The 22,897-nt window shown below is 43.3% G+C and overlaps 1 protein-coding gene across 1 annotated transcript in view; it reads left to right on the top strand.

The window, feature by feature from the left end:
* Positions 1-792: 792 nt before the first annotated feature.
* Positions 793-22,897, top strand: part of WWOX (WW domain containing oxidoreductase) — a 282,450-nt gene continuing 260,345 nt past the window's right edge. Inside the window, exons 1-4 of the mRNA XM_054710290.1 lie at positions 793-988; positions 6,862-6,926; positions 7,775-7,832; positions 9,455-9,633. Coding sequence (XP_054566265.1) covers positions 882-988; positions 6,862-6,926; positions 7,775-7,832; positions 9,455-9,633 — 409 coding nt within the window. The 5' untranslated portion in view covers positions 793-881. The remainder of the gene's footprint in view (positions 989-6,861; positions 6,927-7,774; positions 7,833-9,454; positions 9,634-22,897) is intronic.

Here is a 22,897-nt window from a genome sequence, read left to right as displayed (position 1 = left end):
CAGGCCTTCTACTGCCCGCAGGCCTGAGGTTCCCCAGTCCTGGTCTAGGCATTTTACTAACTGCTAGTGATAGAAGCATAAGATGTGGTGCTCTATTAGTTTAGTCAGGCTTATTCAGATAAATAATTCTTAAACGTTAGCCCTTTATTATCAACAGAACCATGCCCTGGCTGTAAGAGTTTTCTGCAAGACTGGTTAATCAGATGAGTGAATGTGAATTTTTAACAGTCCTCAAGTTTTATAATATTGCGTTTACAGGCATAAATAAGTTTGTGAATCAGCCTGGGTGATGGAAAGCGCTGGAAGCTTTCCGAGCAGGAACGTTCACTCTTTCTAACGTCCTAAAACAAGAACAGGCGAGACTCCATAATATCAGCATTTGGCCACCCTTTCTGCTCCACTGTAGTCTGACTGGGCCTGAACTACATTTCCCAGGATGCCCACTTGCGAGAGCACCTCTAGGATTGGTCAGAATAATGCGGACGTGCTTACGGGTCGCCCAGCAACGTGCGAAGTCCTGGGCCCTAATTGGATGTCCTCTCCCCTTCCCTGCGGCCTGGGTGATAAGGAGGCTCAGCTCCATTTCCACGATCCAGGAGCTTTACCAGATTTTACTTCCAGCTGAGCGGCAGTGCCATCTCCTCGGCACTTTTACTACCGTTCTTCTCAGGCCCCGCCCCTTTCACCCTGTCAGCAAAGTAAATTCCGGAAACTGGATTACAGCTACCGAATCGATTGAGCGGCTCCGGGCGGCGTAGTACGCAGGCGCGAGCGTTTGGGTCTGGACGCGCGCGGTGCTCGGTTGAAGCGGGAGTTTCTGGGCGTGAGTCCCGGTAGCGGGCGGCTGATTGCACGGGTGACCCAGCGCCTCCTCTACCGCCATGGCAGCCCTGCGCTATGCGGGCCTGGACGACACGGACAGCGAGGACGAGTTGCCCCTGGGCTGGGAGCAGAGAACCACCAAGGACGGCTGGGTGTACTATGCCAAGTAAGAGGGCTGCAGGGGAGCCGCCGGGGGGCCGCCAGGCCTGGGAGACACCTGCCGTGGGACGCACCTGGAACCTGACGGCCTCACGGGCCCCGGACACGGCTGCCCTCGAACCCCGCCTGCGCGGGGTGGGGAACGGTCTGCGTTCCAGCTTGGTGAGGTCGGGCGAAGTGGCAGTGACATGGAGCAGCGTCCAGGCTCCTGAGAAGGGACCCTCCTCTCTCTGGGGCCTGGGGCGAGCCGTGGTCACCTGGGGGCGGCTAGGCGCGCCCTCTGCTGCTCAGGAAGCAGCGCTGCACAGTGCAAGGATGGCAAACGGCCTTATCAACCCTCCTCCCCCCAGAATCAGAAACAACAATAAAAAAATGCAGGTGTCCAGCTCTCTCCTCAGGAGTCTGGGCTGGGGAGCTAGGAGCATGTGTTTTTAGCAACTGTCCTACTATACCTATGCATATGTGTATACATGTGTGTATGCACATATACTATAGCTAATATAGCTTCATTATAGTTTCACGGGAAAGTTTTAGAAACACTAGCAGACCCTTTCTCCCTACACTTACTGTACGTACGACCTTGGGCCATTGACAGAACTCTCAGTCACAGTGTTCTCATCTGTAAAATGGGTTTCTATGAGAGTTTTAGTTCAGGCAGTGTACATAAAGCACTTAGCTCAGGTTCAGTAAATACGCTATGCTCCGTAAATGTTAGTGTTTCAGCACCTCCTGAGGCCTGAAATTAGAACCACCTGGGGACTGTCCTAAGGACAGATTTCAGGTCTTCACAGAGACCCCCAGGTAGCAGACACCTAACGTGGGGAATCTTTTTAAAAAAATATATATTTTATTGTTTTTTTACAGAGAGGAAGAGAGGGGGATAGAGAGTTAGAAACATCGATGAGAGAGAAACAACGATCAGCTGCCTCTTGCACACCCCCTACTGGGGATGTGCCCGCAACCAAGGTACATGCCCTTGACCGGAATCGAACCCGGGACCTTTGAGTCCGCAGGCCGACGCTCTATCCACTGAGCCAAACCGGTTTTGGCTCTTTTTTTTTTTTAAGCTTTCCAGGTGAGTCAGATTATGACTTGGTTTTTAAATCAGTGTTTTTCAACATCTGGTAAACTAAATTATATCTTTTACTTGGTTTCACCTCCAGAGATTCTCATTTGATTGATTTTCCTCTCCTCCCCATTGGCATGTTGTATAATCTTCCCCAGTGAGTCTAATCTACCCAATATGGTAGAACCAACAGCAAAATAAGACATTACTGAGTTCATTCAAGATTCATTGGTATTTTATGTGCCAGTCACTTTGCTGGGCCCTGGTTATACTGAGATCAATGAAATCCAGTTGTCACCCTTAATGAGTGCCCAGCCTTAGAGGGTAGAGTGACAGTGAGGTAGTCCCCGTGCATTGCGTGTAGTGAGCAGCAGTCTGTCGAACAGCAGGCATGTGTGGGTAGGAGGGCACCCTAGGTGAGATGACCTGGTGGAGCTGGCACCTGAACTGTGCCTTAGAGCACCGGAAGAAGTGGGCAGGTGGAGGGGGCAGGAGGGCAGTCCAGGGAGAGGAAACAAACTAGAGCCCCTGCATGGCCTGTGTGGTGATGTAGGAATGAGCAGATCCAGGCAGAGGAGGAAGGGCCTGGCTTATGGATGCCCTTTTGTGCCTCTGCCTCATGGAGGAGCTGGGGCTCTGTTGTCAGGACTCAGGGGCCCACTGAGGGATTGGAGCCAGAAAGGGACACCGGGCTTGTGTCTTCAGAAAGATGATTTCTGCTCTGGAGAACGGAAGGGACAGTTCAGCAGCGGCGAGTCACTAGGCAGCTCCTGAACGGGCACTTGCTGTTCCCTGTGCCTTTTCCTGAAGGGCCCTTTCATCCCTCAGAGCCCTGCTTAATGCACTGCCCAGGGCCCCTTCTGCTTTTGTCCCACCCGGGTACACTCCTCCCAGCACCTTGATCTCTGCCTCCTGGCACTTAGCATTGTCCATCCTTGTCTCATTCCTGCTCTTCCCTGATGGCTCTGCCTCCCTCCCTAGACTGTGAACTTGCCGAGGGCAGGGGCTTTTTCTGGTTTACCTCTGTATCCCCAGTGCTCAGCTCTGTAAAATAAATCCCCGGGGAAGGAATACATTAACTCATGTGGTGAAGGCTTACCGTGGGCCTCCGTGGGGAGGTGGTGGAGTAGGCCCTGGGACGGAAAAGATGCACACAACTGCTTCCTGCTTTCGGGGCCCTCCTCCTGTTCTTCTGTGGGGCCTGTCCTTGTCCGGGCCCCTTACCTCAGGTTCCTGGCTTCCCTTCTGGTTTGCCTGGAGCCTGGTGTTAGGTCTGCAGGTTCCCCATGTGCTCCCCCTGCCTTGTCCCCTTGCCCCTTTCCCTGTGTTGGGTGGCCTTTCCCACTTGCTTCCTTCCTACATGGCATCCAGTGTCTGGACTTGGGGCTCTTCTTTCATGAAATACGATCTGTACATGCCAGCTAGCTCCTCTGAGAGCTTCCGGGAGCCATGGCCAGGGGCCTCAGGGAACACCTATGTGTTCTCTGAAAAGCCACCCCCTAGCCTCCACCATTGCTTTAGGTCTCCCACTGGCCTGTCTGGCCCCAGTGTTTACACTGACTGGTGACAAGGCATGGCTGGCTCCCAGCTGGGGGCACTTCTCTCCAGAACCTCTTTCCAATCCTCTGTTCCTTGGCTCTCAGGGCTGAAGGATGTCTCGGACCAGTCCTACCCCTGGGTTCCCAGCAGTCCCCTTGGTCTCTCCTGACCTGCAAGCATCCTGACTCTGATTTCCCCTCTGAACTCTGGGTCACTTGTCTTTCTCGTGGGGTCTGGGAGCCTTCACTAATGGGCTAATAGAAGACTGCCCTTCAGGTAGTTCCTGTTTCCCAGCTGTCTTCTTCCCATTGCAACAGGGCCATGCCCAAGGACAGGCTGCAGCCCAGTGCAAGTGGGGTCTCGTGGAGTCCCCTTTCGGCCTCGCCCTCTTCTGTTGTGTGGTTTTGTTGGCTCCTGTGCTTCCCTACATGGCCATGGTGCACTCATGGACCTCAAGGCACATATATCATATGGCTCCAGGGCCACCAGTCAGGGCTCTCAGGAAGGGGCTGTTCCCAGCACCAGAGAGAGCTGGCAGGCCTTCTCCCCTACCTCTGCCTGATCCAGGAGATGGGGACAGAGGGTGAGGTCTCAGGGTTGGGGCAGCCACCTAGGCCTCCCTGGGTGGCCTACCCAATCCCCCTTTTCTTCTGATGCCCTCTTCGCAGCCAGCTTTGCCCCATGGGGAGATGGGTCCCTCCCCCAGGGCGGGCTCTCCTCACAGGCAGCCCTGGGTCTCCCAGTGAACTTAAACTGCTTTGAAACAACAACAAAAACCTTAGAAGAGCATACTTGAAAGTGAAATCCATGGAATATAGTATGAATTTAATTTTGATCCCTTTGGCTTAAATAAAGATGACTGTTAATTATCTTTTTAAATGACAAAAAAGCTTAATGAAAGGAAAATAAGAGAGGGCTTCTGTTAAAGGGGGAATAAGATAACACTGGGGACATGTGTCATAGTTTTTTGTGCATTAATAAGTCACTTTAGGTTATAGTTAAAAAGAACACTTTAATTTTTATATGTAACTATTAATTTAATATAATCTATGTGAAAGGTATGGCTCTTAGGCCTTCACACATTAACTCATTCAGTTCTCTTTAACCCCAAGAAGTGGGTGCTGCTATTATCCTCATTTTACTGATGCGGAAACTGAGGCACAGGAAGGCTAGCTAACCTCCAAGGGCATGTGACTGGTGCATGGGAGAGCCAGAACACATGGGCATCAGGCTCTGGAATCCTCACAACCGAAACACACTGTCTTCGCCTCAGCTAGGCCCAGGGTCGTCCTGAGGGACGGTTGGCAATGTCTGGAGACAGTATATGCTTTCACAGTTACTGGGAGGGGTATATTGGCATCTAGTGGGTAGAGACCAGGGAAGCGGCTAGTCATCCCACAATGCACAGGACGGCCCCCACAGCAAAGAACCATCCAGCCCATGTGGCCGGAGTGTGAGTGTAAAAAGCCCTGGCTTAGGCATTTTCTGTCAAAGTGGAGAAGATGGCATGACAATGTTTATTTTATTTTATTTTATTAAAAAAAATATTTCTCAGGATAGGAGAAAACGGTGTTCTGAGTGAATGTTTCACCTTCTTGGGAAAGCATTTGTTCATTCCACATGCTTACATTTGAGCACCTCCTGTCGGCCAGGCGCAGGGCTGGGTGCCTGAGGGTTCATCTGGATGCAACAGAGTGTCAGCATTCCACTCCCGAGGGCAGATGTTTTAGAGCTGGGTTCCAGGCTCATTTGATATGTGCCTATGGGATGACAAGTACTTTTAATGTCAGACAAAGGAAAATGTGATCCCATCTGTAAATTTCCCTGAAGAAGCATGAGGCAGGCAAAGCCAAGAGCAGGAAGGTTTTATATTGTTGCCAGTGTTTGGTTTATCTGATTGCTGTTCCTTTAGTTTGCAAGAAGCAGGGGTCCTGTCAGCGAGGGGCAGGTTATCTTTATCAGGGAGTCCGGGCTTCTGTTTTTGCAAGTAGGATTTGATGATGGTCATGTACAGACAAATAGGAGTTGGTCCTTGATACTGATACCCTTTGCTTGTACAGTGTAGTCACCAATCACTGTTGCAGGTCTGGTGTCTCCTTGACATGAGTGTGTGGCCAGGGAGACTGGCTGCCTAGATGCAGGTGGCACAAGAGCTCAGGTCTGCCTCTGAGTCCAGTGTCCCTGCACTGGCCACGCAGATTTTATACAAACAGACCAGAGGCAGCAGTTCCTGGAAAGAACTTGCTTTCGACCTGTAAAATTTTACAGCAAGTTTATGCTCTCCATTCTTATTCTCTTTCAAATAAGTGATAGGGAAGGAATATTCAAATTTTATCATCTAGAGGTCATTGATTAAATATTTTCTCCTTTGGCAGGGGGATGTGAACTTAGGAAATCATCCTCCCCTTTGATTGACTCTTGAAACATCCAGCTGTTTCCATGATTAAGTAATTTTATGTTTTCCTTCATACTTTATCACCTGCTTACAGGTGTCTACTCTGTTATTGGCTTATGATTTTAATTATAACTTAGTGTGCATTTCTGAGATGAAATGCTAAATTTGACACAGAGATCAGACTAGTTTGTATATTTGATTTGTTCAAAATAATAGCTAACACTTTTGAGGGCTTCTTATATGCCAGGTACTGTGTTTAATCCTTTGTATGCAGTATCCTCATAACATTCCCCTGAGCTCAGTGCTGGGATTATTTCCATTTTGCGGATGAGGAAGTTGAGGCCCCGAAGTTGAGTAACTTTGACCAAAGGCACACAGCTCGGTGAGCTATGCACTCTTAATTACCTCTTGGGGGCAATTAGGAATCATTAGTTAAAAAACACTTTGAAATTATATCTGTGGGAAGAATAAACATTAAGAACAATACAGTTATATCTAAGTATCTAAATATCAGCATTATGAATTTGGCTGGAGTTTGTCAATCTACTCTGGAATAAAACTAAAACAAATGTAAAACAAAGCTCCTCTCTAGATATTTGGAGTGACTGAGCTGGCTTCCTAACACTGAAGTTGCGGTCCTCCTCCCTCCCTCCCGCGCCCTCGGCAGGGTTTCAGGACATTTCCACAGATCGCTGCTTCTTCCAATCTAGGGAATTTGACTTGATGCAAACAGTAACATTTATGTTCTATTTCTTCCTGAATGTAAATTCACTGCTCTCAAGAGAGAGTATTATTTGGGAGAGAAAAAATTTAATGCAATGGATTAATTTTTAGAAGTATAACTTTTACTTATTGTTGTTTTGTGAATTTTTTTTAATAGTCACACTGAGGAGAAGACTCAATGGGAACATCCGAAAACTGGAAAAAGAAAACGAATAGCAGGAGGTTTGTATTTTGAGGTCATAAAGCAAAACCCTTTATATGTAAAGCTTTAATTAGATAAGAGAACATCCCAGGCAGGGAAGTGACAGGTCACTGTGTCATTCTGGGAAGGCCCTCTAATAGCGAGCCAGCAGGAGCTGGACTCTCACTCCCAGGAGCTTGTGGGACTTGGCAGAAGGAGGTGATGAGGTCTTTGGGTGGAGTGGTGAGGATGATTTATTACTACTCTTAAATTAAAAAGTATAAAAACAGTAGAGGCCTTTGACTCACAGTTTATTAGATTTTCTTATAGCTGCACTGATTGTAAACTTGTTCTTGGTGCCTGTTGTGGAATTAAATATACCAGTGTTGGGTGGGATTCCATCGAGATCGCCATGACTTATGGGTGCTTTTGAAGAAGTGTGTCACCCACGGAATAGAAGTATAAGAAGGTCTAGTTGAAGAGACAGTATGTACCGATGGAAAAAAAATGGAACTCTATATTGAATAAGAGGCATCGTGAGTCAGCATACAAATGGTGTTGTAAAGATACATTCTGTGAATTCATTCAAGGGAGAATTCACACTGACTGGAGCAGCCAGTAAAGTCTTCATCAAAAGCAGGAGCTGAAGCTGAGGAGAGTTTAAGAATGACCAATAATGAAACAGAGTTTTATTTCTGAGCCAGAGGCAGAAATGTTGAGTCCGTTTGGGCTAATGGGCCTTCAGCAACTGCCACAATGGGAACACGTGACCTAGGTGTGGTCTGACGGCATAGGCTTCAGGGGCAGGGCCTCTCTGCTGACCAGGAGGACCCTGCTCAGTTCACCCCACCCCTACCTCGTGTAGACCTCAGTCTTTCCTGTGTTTCAGATTTGCCATATGGATGGGAGCAGGAAACGGATGAGAATGGACAAGTGTATTTTGTCGAGTAAGTGTCTACATAGTAACTGTTCTCAGTCATTTTACTTTTAAATATTTTTATCATAAAAATAATATACATTGACTGTAGAAAAATATGGCACAGTATATAATGTATCTTAACAGGAATAACTACTTTTACAATTTTTGCATTTATTCATCCACTCTGTTTTATATACACACACTTTCTTAAAAAAAAAAAGGAAATATATTTTGTGAACTGAATAGTAGCCTGTTTTTCCACGTAATGTATTTGTGAGCATTTTCACATATCCTTATATATTTTTCAAGAAAATGTTTAATGGCTATAGAGTATTATTTTGTAGAGAGAGTGGGCAGTGGTGTTGTTAAATTCCTATTATTGGGCAGCTGTACCTATAAATAATGTTTTGAACATTTCTTATCTGTAAAACTCTCTTTAGAGTAAATTCCCATAACAAACAATAGTAGTAACCACCGGTCTAGCACATTGTGCGAGCCAGGCGTGATTCTAGTCACCTTATACCTGTAGTAGTAGCTCATTCAATCCCCACAGTGCCCCAAGGGAGGCAAGCGGCCCCGGGCTGCCCTGGCTGGTCATCTTACCTCCCTGGGCCTGCTGGAGAGGTGTGCTGGCTCATGTTAACACAGCTCTCTGGCGGGAAAGTCCAGATTTGTTACCACGGTGTAAATACTTTCACCGCAGCCTGTTTCAAGCTCCCAAGTTGAAGTCACTGAGGAGTTGGGGAGAGATATTTATGCACATTGGGCTCTTGCAAGCCCATGTGAACTGGGTCCAGCATAGCACTGCTCTGTTGTCTGCGTGTAACATTGGAGTGCAAACACCTGGCAGCTATGGCTATAATTACAATGAAAGTTGGATTATTCTTGGATCTTAGTATTTATAGGATGATAAGCATAGTTGTAAAACTATATTTACTTTTACAAATCATGAAATCTCATCTCTTTCTGGAAGTTCTTACTAGTTTTTAAGGTATTTGAGGTCTTTATCTCAAATCCCAAGAATTTAAAATGCAATAAATACATAAGGAGTAACCTGTTAATCCATGTGTCCCAAATATATTTTAATATTGTTTCTACAATATTGAGATCAATTCCAAATCAAAATTAGAGTGCTTGTAGGAGGTATGAGTACAGTCTTAAAAGGAAAGTCTTTAGAAATTTAGTAGTTGGTCAGTTTCACATTTACTGTTGAGACTTACCATTTTGCGTTTCCTATTTCTCTGCCAATCTTCTTAGGCCCTTGCACAGGGCCAAAAGATTTAATTGAAACCTACTAAAAAGAGTGACTGACAGATCTTATAGCTACATTTACATGAATTAAAAACAAACCTAAAGCCTTCTTCTCTTTTGAGATTTAAGGGTACAAGGCAATGCATAGTGTGTGTTTTAGCATATTTTATAGGCAGTTCTGAAGCAAAGGAGTAGTTGACTCTCTTTCCAGGCAGGGATGTAGTTCTTCTTGAGGCCAGAAGATAGACTACATGGATTTCAGTTCTTTCTGGGCTTAAGAATAAGCCGTCTAAGTACATGAAGAATGGGGTTTGCCTAGCCTAAACTGTAACATTATCTTACACTTACAAATGCCTGTGTTCACTGCTGTGGGTCACTGCTTTCTCCTTTTCTTTGCAGCCATATAAATAAAAGAACTACCTATTTGGACCCAAGATTGGCATTTACTGTGGATGATAATCCTACAAAGCCACCCAACAGACAGAGATACGATGGGAGCACCACAGCCATGGAAATACTCCAGGGCCGGGACTTCACTGGCAAAGTGGTTGTAGTTACTGGAGCTAACTCAGGAATAGGTAGGCCACTAACTTACAGTTATTATTATTATTATTATTATTATTATTGACTGCTATAATGAAATCTTACATAGTGATTCTATAATTTAAAAATGTATCTATAGCATTTTCAGCTATTGCTTAGTTAAAATCTTGCTCTCTTTTAAAATCCCAGTGTTACCATGAAAGGCTGTGTAGGGCTGACCTTGTCTTCTGTGAAAGATGCACACTCAGCAAAAGATCGTGGCTATTTTGGTATTCAAGGGTTAGAGACAACAGTCTCCCTCTAGGAGTTTCTGACCTGGTCTGTGTGGTGCATGGACATATTCCAAGTACTTGGGTTGTTGAAACCAAAATTGATTGGTTAGTGGAATAATAGGGAACAACGACGTATCATGATTTTGTTACTAAGGATACTGCAGGTTTCAGTTGGTCATTGAGAATATAATTTTCCTTTGGGTAAAGGATTTCATTTCTTTATAAAGTTGGACAATTAGTGCATGCCTTAACCTGTAAATTAACCCTCCTGATTGCTGGTGTTTAACCACAGTGACCATCATGAGGTAGGTGGCTGAAGGGGTGTTCTTCCCTTAGCATCATGGGCGGTTAAGGAAGTAGTGGCAAAGCAGATGCTTGTACAGTAACTCTCCATAGGATTTCACTCTTACTTTGTCTTTGTCTATTTACATCAATATCTGGATCTGTAAGAACCAACTGCTTTGAGTAAGGATATGCATCTTAATTTATGGAAACCAAAAATGGGATTGCATTCAGCTGTCTTCTGGCAGGTTCTCTCTGTCCTTTGATCACTCCCACCTCCAAAGCCCCTCCCTTGTTGATCTTCTCTTTCTTACCCCTTTGTTCTGTCCTGCTCTCTCCTTTCTCTTTCTTCATTTTCAGTAACCCCTTCTTGAACCCCCAGAATCATTCCCTAGCATCATCAGCTCACGCTCAGGAGGTGAAAACACGAGTTAGAGGATTAGTTATTGTGCAGGGTCTACACTCTGAGCTACAGTCTCTGAACACAACTTGTGACTGCACTTGTCTGTGAAGGCAAAGAAGCAAATGGAGTTTGTTTATTTGAAAGAATTTATTTAAAATCAATTCGCAGACCTCACCCTAGGCTCAGAATATGTTCAGCACAATTTTCTGAATTTGTTTTGGGATGAGTTCTATATAGTTATCATTGGTAATCAAACTGATGACACTGTATTAAAAATAATGGCTAGATCCTCAATCATCGAAGGAAAAATATGTTGTGTTTATTGCGTTGACTACTGTTAATGTGAGGGTGATGACCAATCATTTTCTCAATGTAGCAAAATTAAGAAAAAATAAGGACTTAAGTAAGAAAAAAAAAAACACACCCTATTATTTAATACTTAGTTAACGAGAAAATTGACTAAGAGATTTCATTCCATCACTCTTCTGCCTAGACTGCTTTTTGTTTAGTCAGATATGTGATTACTGCTGATTTTTGGCATGAGTGTTTATACTTTGTCTGATGTTTGATAACAGACCTTCGGATATGGCTAATGCTCTGTCAGGGATTTGCAACATCAGGCTTATGACATTGTAATCCTGGACTAATCGAGAAGGTTCATACAAAGAGCTATGTTGAGTTGGATATTTAATCACGATTGAAGAGGAGGAGGAGATTCTAAGCAGGGGGATAAGTGTGGTGTTGATCAGAATGGACCTCGAACCTCTTTGAGGAAAACCCTGGACCCTGCCTCTTCACGGCTCCCATGTCCCTTTGAAGACTCTTCTTTCTTGATGTCCATAATCCATTTTGTGGACACTGCAAGCAGGCGTCTGTGGTTCCGACAGATATGGTGGCCAATTGTGAAGCTCAGGGAGAAAGGAAGGGATGTTAGGGAAGGTCGTAGGCACACCAGCGCTTTCTATTCAGTCACGGCTGCTATTTCCCCAGCTCCAACCTTCCCTCAGAAATTGCCTTTAACACTGCCCATTCCCTTCTTCACTCTTGAGAAGCATAAATCTAGGTGAGTGCTGAAGGTTTTTATTCTTAATTTTTAAAATAATATTGTACTGAGCATTCCAGGCAATCAAATCCTTGCAAATTACTTTCACTCTGCAGCAGCGGTGGTATCAGGCTTAAAGAAAGAGGCTGGAGACAGGCACAGGGCTTTCGTCGTTGCTGAGTTAGCCTTTATGTCCCACGTGGCTGTCTTAGAAAGTGTCCTTGCCCAAGTAGGCTGCGGCTTCTAGATAAAGTCCTTCCTTCTACTGCACTGTGAAATAGGCCAATTTACAAATTGCTATCACCACTTTATTTCTGCCCATGCCAAATCAAATAGCTGAATGCAGAGGGAATCGGGCATCTTCATTTCCAAGATTTCTGGGCATTCAAGAGTCATCTCTCATCAGAGCTTTCCTTAGCCGCTCAGGGAAGCTTGTTTTCTACGTCCGAGCTGTGAATGTCTGTTCTCCTTGAGGCAGGGTAGGCTGGAACAAAACCTACCAGTATTTATTTGCAGAGTGGTGACTCTGTGAATGAAAACATAGGTAACCTCATTTTCTTTACAATTCTGGTGTTTCTAGTGGTTAAAAAAAAAAAAAAATTCCCCACAAGGCACTCCTCTGTTGGAATTGCTGTTTGTTGAAGTTCTCTCTCTTGTTGATCAGGTGGTGAGAAGGGGTCACCTTTCCTTCATGAACTCTGGGTTGTGCTAGGACACTGCCCCTTCCAAGTGGCCTCTACGCATTTTTGTCTTGTCTGCTTCTTCCCCGGCTGTAAATGATACAGATTCATAGTTTGAATTTTTGATATTTGACTTTACTAAGGCAATTGGAGGGACTCCTAGTTAATTCCACTAAAAAAAAAGATCAGGGTGACTCTGGAAGGTAGAAGAAGGATTTTGAGGAGCCATCAGAATAAAACATTATAACTTCAAGTGCTCTGACACTTGAAGTTTGTAGCCAGAAGTCACTGTTGACTGGATTCAGCTGTCTTGATTCAAGGCTGGCACACTACAGCCCATGGGCTGAATCTGACCCGCCACTTGATTTTGTAAGTCAAGTTTCATTAGAACACAACCTTTCCATTCACTTCCATGTTGTCTGTGGCTGTTTACATGTTACAAGCAGAGATTGGTAATTATGTCAGAGACCATACGGTCCGCAAAGCCTAAAATAGTTACTGTCTGGCTCTTTACAGAAAAAGTTTGCCAGCCCCTACATTAGGTGATCTAATTCCTTTCAAAGTACAATCACCCCAACAGTCTCTAAATCCGACACATTTTAGGTAAAATTTAGATATATGGGATGTCCCCAGGCCACAGGAAGATTGTGGCAACACATCATATGTAACTGCTGGGGACATCCCACCAGTATCCTGCACCCCTTGCCTCAAGTCTGTTTCCCCCTAGTTAGGGAGCTGCAAGCTTTAGGATGTTGCCTCCTCAGAAACTAACACTCTTCTCTCCTTGACCTTTGTTTAACCAGCGTTCTGAACCCGAAGACCTTTGTAGGTTGAAAGCTGTAGCTTGTGGACCTCTCTGTGTGGAGCTCAGCATCTCAGTATCCAGGGGGAAGTCATCTCTTCACCTAAAGCTTCTGCTAGACCAAGAGGCCCGGACCCCGCAGTCCCAACTGCTAACCAGTAGAGGCAAGGGAGGAATTCGGTTCTGTTGGTGCTCACCTGGTACTGAGCAGGAAGGGCAGGCATTCACGACTGTCTGGAGTTAGGAGCTTGAGGACTCTGATTGGGTGAAAATGAATGGAAATGGCTTCAACATGGTGATCATTAAATACAAGCATTATTGCAGAGTCTCAAGAGAGAGAATTTTTTAGGCTAGGAAATTTCTCATCATGGAAGATCCTGTAGCTTCTTTTTCTAGACACAACCTGTCAATCAAGCTAATTTGGCTCTGCAGATAAATAGTTCATATAAAATGCTGCCTTCTTGAATCTGAGGGCTGATGTGCCCATCGAAGGCAGGATCCTTCTAATGAGGGATGCCTGAATGTGGGACAGGCCCGCCCTGTTCACTGTTTCTTAGCGGGGACAGTTGTTGAAACTCATGCAGATTGTTTCAATGAGCCGACTGATTTATCAGAATCGTAGTTAAGGTATAAAATCCAGGTTTTGTCAAACATCCATTTTAAAACTATTAATTATGAGCAATTTCAATATTTTCAGTCTAATGTTCATTGGTAATGATGAGAAAACTTTCTTAATTGCTAATCTTACATCAGTAGTGGGTAAAATCTGATTATTAAGTCTCTTTCAGAGTTTAGGCAGGATGAGCCTTCATAACGGGGCTGTGTCTAATGTCGTGGCTTTAAATCTAGAATAGCCTGGGCTGGTTTTGGTTTTTGAGTCAGAGGATCCATTGAAAAGAACAAAATTTTTTTCTCCTTGAACAAATACAATCTTGGTACCTTGGTATATACCAGTAAAAGATATTTTAGGACTGGCACTTCACTTTTCTATGTAGTCACCTTCCTAAGGTTTATTATAGGGATGCTAATGTGTGTGCATATATATGCATATGTATGCATATGTATACATACACATACCTAAATTTCAAAATTTATATATTGTGAGAGGTACAAAGTCCATGTGCGAACTATCAAAGTCACCTCTAAATTTATTCCCTTCAATGAAGGTACCAGATTTCCCATGCGCGAAACCCAAAATGTTGTATAGTATAATTTTGAAATTGGTGGTTTGGGCTTGGAGAACCCGTTTGTTAAAGCTCAGGGTCTTGTTCCTAAATCATGTGTTGTAGTTACAGTGTGAGGTATACTTGCCATATTCTTTTATCCTGCAAATCATCACCATGATGAATTCATATCTAGTGTAAATTCTGCCAGTTCTATAGTAATACAAGAAAATTACTTTTCTTCCTGTAAAAAAGTGTATTCTCAAGATTTTTAAATCCACACTTCGCAATTATGAACTAGACTAGTTTCCTTTATACCTTCAGTTCTTCGTTTTTGTTTCCACACCTCATGTTACTGAACTCTGCCTTTCAGTTTCTCCGAAAGATCCCTTGAATTTGAGGCTAGCGCTAACTTACAGTCCTTTTCGTGGATAAGACTTCATTGTATCGGATCATTTACACTTGGGATCCTCAGATGTCTGATTACAATTCCTTTTCCAATTGTCAACAAAACTTAAACCAGTGGGATCTTGGCATTTATCTTCTTTTAAAGAAGCCGGTGCTCATTAAGTAGAGGACAGTTTCTGTAATAATCTAACCTTTTGGTAATTTAAACTCCCATTTTAAATTAAAAACATTTGTGACCACTTTTCTTTTATGCTAAAACATATCTGTTTATTACAAGTAAAATGATTTTGAAATTGTTTTGTTCTGAGTAACTGTTGAGATTTTTGACTATCTTGGAAAAAGTCCTTGAACGATTGTATATAAAAATTGAGGTTTATTATCTTATGAATTAAGCAACCGTTTTATATTTGCTATTCTTGGACATTGACTGTGCATGGAAATAACATGATCAGAGTATTTGAGAAGCTTTATATGTTTCTAAAAAGACCAGTTGAAGTATTCTAATGAGCCTCATCTCATAATTTGGACAATTCCATAAAAAACTTATTTAAAAATATTAATAAGTAATATATAGAGAGTAATTATAAATAATATACCTGATCTCAATTGAAACGTTTTTGTTTCATGAAATCAGTTGAATTTCATACTTGCATGTAGGTTTAGATTTTAATTTATTTGTTATAGTGCCAGCATAATAGATGAGAGTTATATAAGCTATTGTTCAAGGACAAAATGGTTCAGAGTCCTAATTTAAAGAGAATATTTAAAAATATGCTTTTTATCCTGATTGATATTACAAGGGTTATATAAGGTTTTAAAATTTGGAAGTTATCTTACATAATACCTAGTTTAAATAATTTGATCTTTTGTTTTTACGTAATACAATGACATAGTCGTCATGAAAGAAAAGGTTCCACATATTTTCCCTGTAAATTAACCTGAAAGAGAACCATCTACTTATATGTTTTCTCCACTAGAGGGCTCTGTTGCCCTTTGGTATAGTCACACAAAAGCAGTAGCATCTCTATGTAGTTTTCCTCCTCTCCAGCCAGGCTTGCTTTCATTTTTGTTAAATAATGTCTCTTTTCTAACATATCTTTTAGGTCTTATACTTCTTGGTGAAAGAGTTCAAACTGAAGACTGTTACTAGTGTCATGTTTGTTTCTTTTTATTTCTCACCCTCCCTTTTTTTGTTTTTGAGTGTTTTTGTAGCATAAAATGCCAAGGATGAAGAGATCCATTTAATAAAAAGGTCTATTGTATTCAGGGAGCTGCCTGATCTGCCAAATTACACAAGGGCATGTGTTTTCATGACATTATTGGTTTTGAGTATGCTGTCCTATCAATAATGTGACTTTTTTTTTTCTAAGTGGAAATTTAAATATTTAAATACTGATGCCTCTGTTTAAGGTCATTTAGAATGCCATAGCGATCTTATACTTTTTTCTAAGAATATAGAGTTTCCCTGCCCCTGCCACCCTGGCCTTACCACCCAGTATTATATAATTTATTATATTTAGATTGTTTATTAATGATATGTTCTTGAATTAGAAGAAAATGTGCTCTTTTGGGCTTAGTATATATTTCTTAAGTAAGAGAGGGCACGTTGAACCAAATACTTAATTTGAACCACATAGCCATTACTCTACACATACAAGATCTTAAGGAGAGTAATTTTTATCTTGGCTCCATAACTGAAGTTTGAGGCAGCCCGTTAATTGCATGCTTCAGTTCTCAAACAGAAATTTGGCCCAGAAAAGAAAACACTTTTGGCTTTATAAAACTGCTTATTTTCAGATTTTATATGGGGATAAAATGAATACACTGTACCATATTACATTTATTTATATTATTCTTTCTCTCAGCAGCCTACTTTTTCTCTTTTGAAAATGAAAGGGCCTGAAAGCATTGTGAATTTACTTGTAACATTGCAAAACTATTTCACCAGAGTAAAGATATTTTGGTCATTCATGTACAGATATATTTGTTGTTTATCAAATAAAAGTTGTTAAAACTAGATGGTTATTCTGGGAATTATTACAGATTTTATAGTAAAAGACGTGTTGACAGTTGAAGGTCACTTATTTAACATGATGCCGCCCACATTCTTTCCTGCACTTTCTGAAGCATATACACAAACTTCATATGTGAGTCCTGAGCCTTTTGCAGAGTAACATTTGGGGGCCAATTGGAGGGCCTTCTTGCAAAGACTTCTTAAATAAAGGGCTCCAGTAGATTGATCAAAAGCTAGAGTTTATTGCCTAAATTCGTTACCTTCCTTTTGCTTAATAACCCTGCATTTCACGAAGTGCCAGTCTTTATCTACACAGGCCTAATTAAATGAGGTAAACAGGAAGTGTCCTCCTATTTGATGATTTGTGTGACATGGTTAGAATCTCATTTTTTCTAATCTGTGAGTTACTTGTTTACCAGGCTGTGGCGCTTGGTTTTCCGGATCCTACTTGTTAGAAGCCATATTCACATTGTGCCATCTCTGAAAGCAAATCGAGGTTTCCTCACTGGACTCTGAGAGGAGATCTAGCATTGTGTGCTTGTGCAAGACAGACAGAAGGAGAGAGTTTATGTGGGTGAGGGGGGCGTGGATTTTATTCCAATGTTTTACTATTTCTCCCTAGATTGGGGGAGGGATGGATGAGTGGGGGAGCGGGGGTGGGAGGGGGGAAGAATTACAGAGGAACTAGCAAAGTGGATAGAGCCAGTCCTTACATATTAACAAATTATCTCATATAAAGAGAAACAAAATCAGAACCAAAGAAGTTTCTCGTGTAGTCATGTGGAAACAAGTTAAAACTAACAAAACATTTTTCATTATCATTCCTACCTCTAAAATTTGCTTAATTATTCTGGAATAATTAGTATTTACTGATCACTGTAAGATTATCTTACGTTGCTGGCTCTTTAGAATATGTAAAGGTTCTGTACACATTGTATTGAATTCTCGCCACAGTGCTCCCAGCTATCTTGAAATAGTGTCAGAATGAAAGCACAGAGGGGTGAAGTAACTTCTCTGAGATCACACAGCTCCTGAGTGATGGGTGCCTGCAGAACTAGAGCAGAGAACTTCTGACACCATGTGTGGGGCCCTCTTGGTTCTATTTGCTGCCTTCTTGTTTCAAGGAATAGTGCACACTCCTGACCAAGCTCTTCCCAAGCAGCTCATTTAACCTGAAGTCAACAAAGTTACTTTCACATCAGTAAAAGCCCGCTCTGTGCCTAGCTGTGTGCTGGGTGTGGTATCTGTAGGGAGGGAGGCAGATGTGATCTCTGAACGGCTGGGCGGTCATGAATTCGTACAGACACTTTACTCAGTTCCCCTTTGGTGTTCCTGTAAAATGGGTGGGGGGTGGGGGGGTGGGGAGAGGAAGAATTACAGAGGAACTGGAGCCAGCATTTTTCAAGTTCGTGTTTATGCCAGGTGTGAGGCCGGATCAGCTGTACATGCCTTCTCACAAAGTAGTTTAAAATTATATGTTGTTGTTATAAAACATTAATTTTTTCATGGGAACTTTAGAAAATGCAGAGAAGTAAAAATAAAGGCTAATAAGACAATCACATACTAACCAGAAATAACTTAATATTTAGCATATTTGATTCTTAGCATGTTCCCTTTCTTTTCCTTTGTGATTTTCCTACTTAACTGTGGTTCATGAGCATTCTTCCCTGCTGTTGACTATTCCACATCATCTTAAGTGGTTGCGTAGTATTTTCTTATATGTTTCTAACCAGTCTTTTACTGTGGCACATTTGGGTGGATTTCAGCGTTTTGATAACGGTAGAATGGAGACGAACATTTTGTAACTAAGTGTTTTTATATATCTGTGACTATTCTATAGTTTTATTTCCTGGAAGTGGAGTTGCTGAATCAGGGGATTTGTTCCCAACCTTAATATCTTGGCTGATTTTGTCAAACCACACCCCTGGGAGCTTATCCCAATTGAATGCCTCGCATCCTTGCCAACCTTGGCAATTAAGATTTTTTAAAAAGTATCACTTTAATTTTCATGTCTCTGATTGTTAGTGAGATTGATCAGCTCTTCCTACGTTCCTCCATTTGTATTTACTCTTTTATGAATTGCCTTTTCATCTTCTGTGCGTAACTATTGGCTATGTATTGATTGCTAATTGATTGCCTGATTCATGTCGTATAATTTAATTTTCAAAATGTTCCCTTCTCTTAGAAGTTAATTTATCTCAAAGTGTCTATTACTTTAAGTACATATTCAATCTTGTGATCAAGAGGATATTCATGAGAAAGAAGTTGGCCTACCTTCCCAGTCTGCTCCACTAAAAACTTTTACGCATAGAAGTCTCATCTATCACACCAGCTACACCTCAGATCATGGGCGCTGCTGCTGAATGCCTGCATTTAAGGAGGAAGCACCCCAGAAAACACACAGTTGATTGGCTTGCAATGGTGGTTGAGTCCTAAGAGAACACAATAGGTGACATTTGGTTATTTTGGTTTTGCAGATTTCCCCAGATCGTCTATTAATGGCCAGTAACCACTCTTCAGAGCTTTTCTATGCATTATCTCATTTGATGAGCCTGGCTCCTGCGTGGTGAAATTGTACCACTGCTGAAAATAGCTCTGCTGACAGTCAGGGGAAGCTTGATAGGTGGCGGGTTTCTGTCTGGAGAGGCGGCAGGGTGCAGGGAGAGGGAATACTGACTCGGGAAGCAGACGTGACCTAGTTTTGAAACCTGGCCTAACCACGTCCCCCCCTGAGTGGCTTGGGGCAAGTTACCTTCCTTCTCTGAGCTGCGGTTCCACATCTGTGAAACATGGATGATATTTCTGCTCTGCAAAGATGGGAACTCCAGGGTGCCCAGGGGATTGCCTGCTCAACATTGCAGGCACTTAATAAATTGTCGTCATTTTAGGGATGGGGGAGGCCAGGCTATCCAGTTACTGAAATTAGTTTGGTGTTTTCCTAGCTTCCTGGTTCTTGGATCCGCCGAAGGCTGCCATAATATCTGTGAGTTTGTCCTAAAATGACCTTTCTAAATCACTGTTTTAGGCATTGACTTGTCTTCAGTAGGAAAGGAAACATTTTAGACATTTTTTGTTTTGTTTGGAGGTTAGATAGTAGCTTCATGTTAAAAAAAAAAAAAAGACTCAATAGAAAAAAAAAAGGGACAAGGTTAATTTTGTTGCAGTCAAGAAAGAAAAAAAATAGTTAAACTTGGCGGCGGGGGGGCGGGGGCAGAGACTGGGAGGAAAACTATTACATCTTAAATGGATGCATCCCAGTAACATCTTCATTATGAGAGTTTGGCATCAGAGCACATGCTTTCTTGAGTTTAGGATGGTTTATAGGACTGCCTGGGACTTTAAGCATCAGTGTCCAACTTTGCTGTCCAATGTTCTTGATCCTGCCCAAGAATGTGTCATTGGATAGAATTTTATCAGCACTTGAAAAGGTATGATGAGTTTTATTGGAGACCATTGGGACTTGTTAGAAGACTGGGCTATGAGACAGATTGTCATGAACTTACGTGACCTAAGGCAAGTCACTTAACTATTTTGAGCCTTCCTTTCCTTATCTGTACAATCCAGAGAATAATAATGTCTGTCACCATTTTGTAAGGATCAACTAAAACACAGCGTGCGGGTGTAGTCACGGAGAGAATACTGTGATTGCTTGCAGTTGGGGAAAAAATAACCCAACAGTTGTCAGAAAGGAGGAAGAGGATGGAGAGCGGAGGAGAGTCCTTTAATCCCTGATGGACAGAGTCAAAGAGGATCTCTAGATATTTTCTGTCAGGGTATGCTGGCGTCAGGTAACTTGGTTGTGCATTAGGCAATCGATTTGGTGGTGATGACTAGACAGATTGAAAGGATGCTGTCCCATCCAGAGCTGACAGGCTGCGACTTTAGCCAGATACTTAGGGGCGGAAACCTTTGGAGGCAGAGACGCCAGGGTCGTAGTTGTGCTGAGGCTTCACAGGTGGAAATGTCAGTTCTTGCCCAGTCCACTTTGTCCTGGTTGGCTCACGTTCCCACTGGCCAGGCCCTCATCCCCGCTTCCAAGGCAGAGCTAATACGGATGTGAATGGGAAGCGTGAACGGGGTGCCTGTTTGCTTATGTGACATCAAAATTGCCAGCGACATCTTGATTCTGGAAACGGTTTTCCTGGTGATCACACGAAGCAGAAGAATGAAAATAATCAATCTCTTTCAAACGGAGAGACTCTGCTGCGTCAGCCGCCAAAGCCTGGGAGGATGAAATCTCAAAACTTTTTTCATCTTTTCACTCTAGCGCCTTCAGCTTTTCTGCCTGGCTGTGTCGTCCAGCGGGGGCGGCCATGGCCTCTAGATTCAGTAGCTGGGTTGCAGAGGCTTCTATCAGCCGAGGGATCGTCACTGCATTCCAAGTTGGCATTACAAAAAGAAGTAACAAATGCCATTACAACGTTATCTGTTAGCAAAGGAAGTCTCAATTCTAAGCTCATGCACAGTTACCAGACTGAGCGTTTTGACAAGGTGGAGAGCGCTGTAAGTGGTCCATACGGGGAAGCACCTCAGGCAGGGAGAGAGGCAGGTTTTTGGCAACGCTCACCATCCTCTGAGCCTGAAGAGCTGACCGGGGCCTTTTCCCTACCCGATGTAGCATTTGCAGCTGGCCCAGTGTTTCTCCCGGTCTTATTGCCTGTTGTCCTGACCAGGGAGGGACTCACAAGAGGAGAGACATGTGTGCCGTTATTCTGGCAGTCTTAGACATGTCCGCGTGCACACATGTACACGTAACATTCACATGCTCCTTATACGTTCCTTATTAGGACAACACGCATTGATTCGTTTCATAGAGGTCACATGTCCAAGATCAGTTTCATGGGGCAGAAGTCAAGGTGTCAGCAGGCCTGGTTCCTGGAGGCACTAGGGGAGAGCCCATTTCCTTGTCCTTTTTGAAGCCTCTAGTGCCCATCCGTGTTCCGTGGCTTGGGGGTCCTTCCCTCCACCTTCACGGTGCATCCCTCCACCTTCTGCGGAGTCAAACCTCCCTCTCATACGGTCCCTTGTGCGCTTACATTTAGGGCCCATCTGGAAAAGCCAGAATAGTCTCCCCATCTCAAGACCCACGCCTTACACATGTCTGCAAAGTCCTTTGTGCCATATAAGGTACCCTCAGGATTCCGGGGATTAGATTGTGGGCCCCTCATGGGGACCAGTCTTCAACCTAAGCCAGAAATGATGCATTACCTCCAAGAACTCTTTCAGCGTTAGCATAGAGACTTCTGTCCACACTGTACCTTATCCCTCCCTAACTGGTTCTTCGGGCCGGGTGGTTTTGTCCAGAAGGACTCTGGTTCGTGTGCCTCAGTGTTCTGCATCCGCTGCCTCACGTCCTCCAGTTTGAGCAGGAACTTCACTGTCTTGCTACTGAGTAGCTTGGTATCACGAGAGAGTGACGAAGGGAGGGGAGCATTTTCATTCTGCTCGTTCCTCTAGCTGGGGGCCATCTGGCCAAGAGTAGAGCTACCCAATCAGGGCAGAGGTTCATAGCCTCGATCTGGCCCTCAGATGATTTGCTGAGGCCACACAACAATGGCGGGTAGTGTTTCTTGTTTTGATTTAGATTACTTGCCAACATGTTAAAATCTTGATTTCTGACTCTTGAAGGTTCAGAGAGCTGGGAAAACTGAGTCCCTGTGTCCACCAAGGGGAATTGCACTGAGCCTGAGCCATGCTGCCCGCTGCAGGCTGTTTCCCTGCAGGGAGGCAAGAATATCTCACGTGGGTCATGTTATATTACCTGCCGGGTCCTTTTGGAGGCGGAGTTCCGAGCCCTGTTTAGGGTGTGCAATGAGGGCTGCGTGGAGGGTGTGGACTGGCTGGCTCACACCCACAGGCACACCCTGTATGTGGTCATTTGTGTAGCCAAACATTAGATGACTACGGATTCCAGGTGCTGTGTGTCTTCAGTGTTAGTACCAGACAGAATTTACACATTAACCTTCTGGCGTCACACACTAACCAAAATATTAGCAACTTCATCTTTGTACTTCTGTGTTCTTATACTATCATTTTTTTTAAAAAAACCTATACATTTCTTTTTGTACATGTATGCCTCTGAGTACATTCTAATTATTTCTGTATTTTTTAATTCGTATTTAAAAGTACAGGACACTAAAACCTTTCCTCCTCATTCTTGAGAAGATATCTACACATGAACCACCAAATATGTTCCTGTAAATTAAAGAGAACTACTTTTTTTTTTTTTTTTA

This window comes from Eptesicus fuscus, chromosome 21 (genome assembly GCF_027574615.1).
Source record: "Eptesicus fuscus isolate TK198812 chromosome 21, DD_ASM_mEF_20220401, whole genome shotgun sequence".
In the NCBI taxonomy this organism is placed as follows: domain Eukaryota; kingdom Metazoa; phylum Chordata; class Mammalia; order Chiroptera; family Vespertilionidae; genus Eptesicus; species Eptesicus fuscus.
This window is presented reverse-complemented; position numbering and strand designations above follow the sequence as displayed.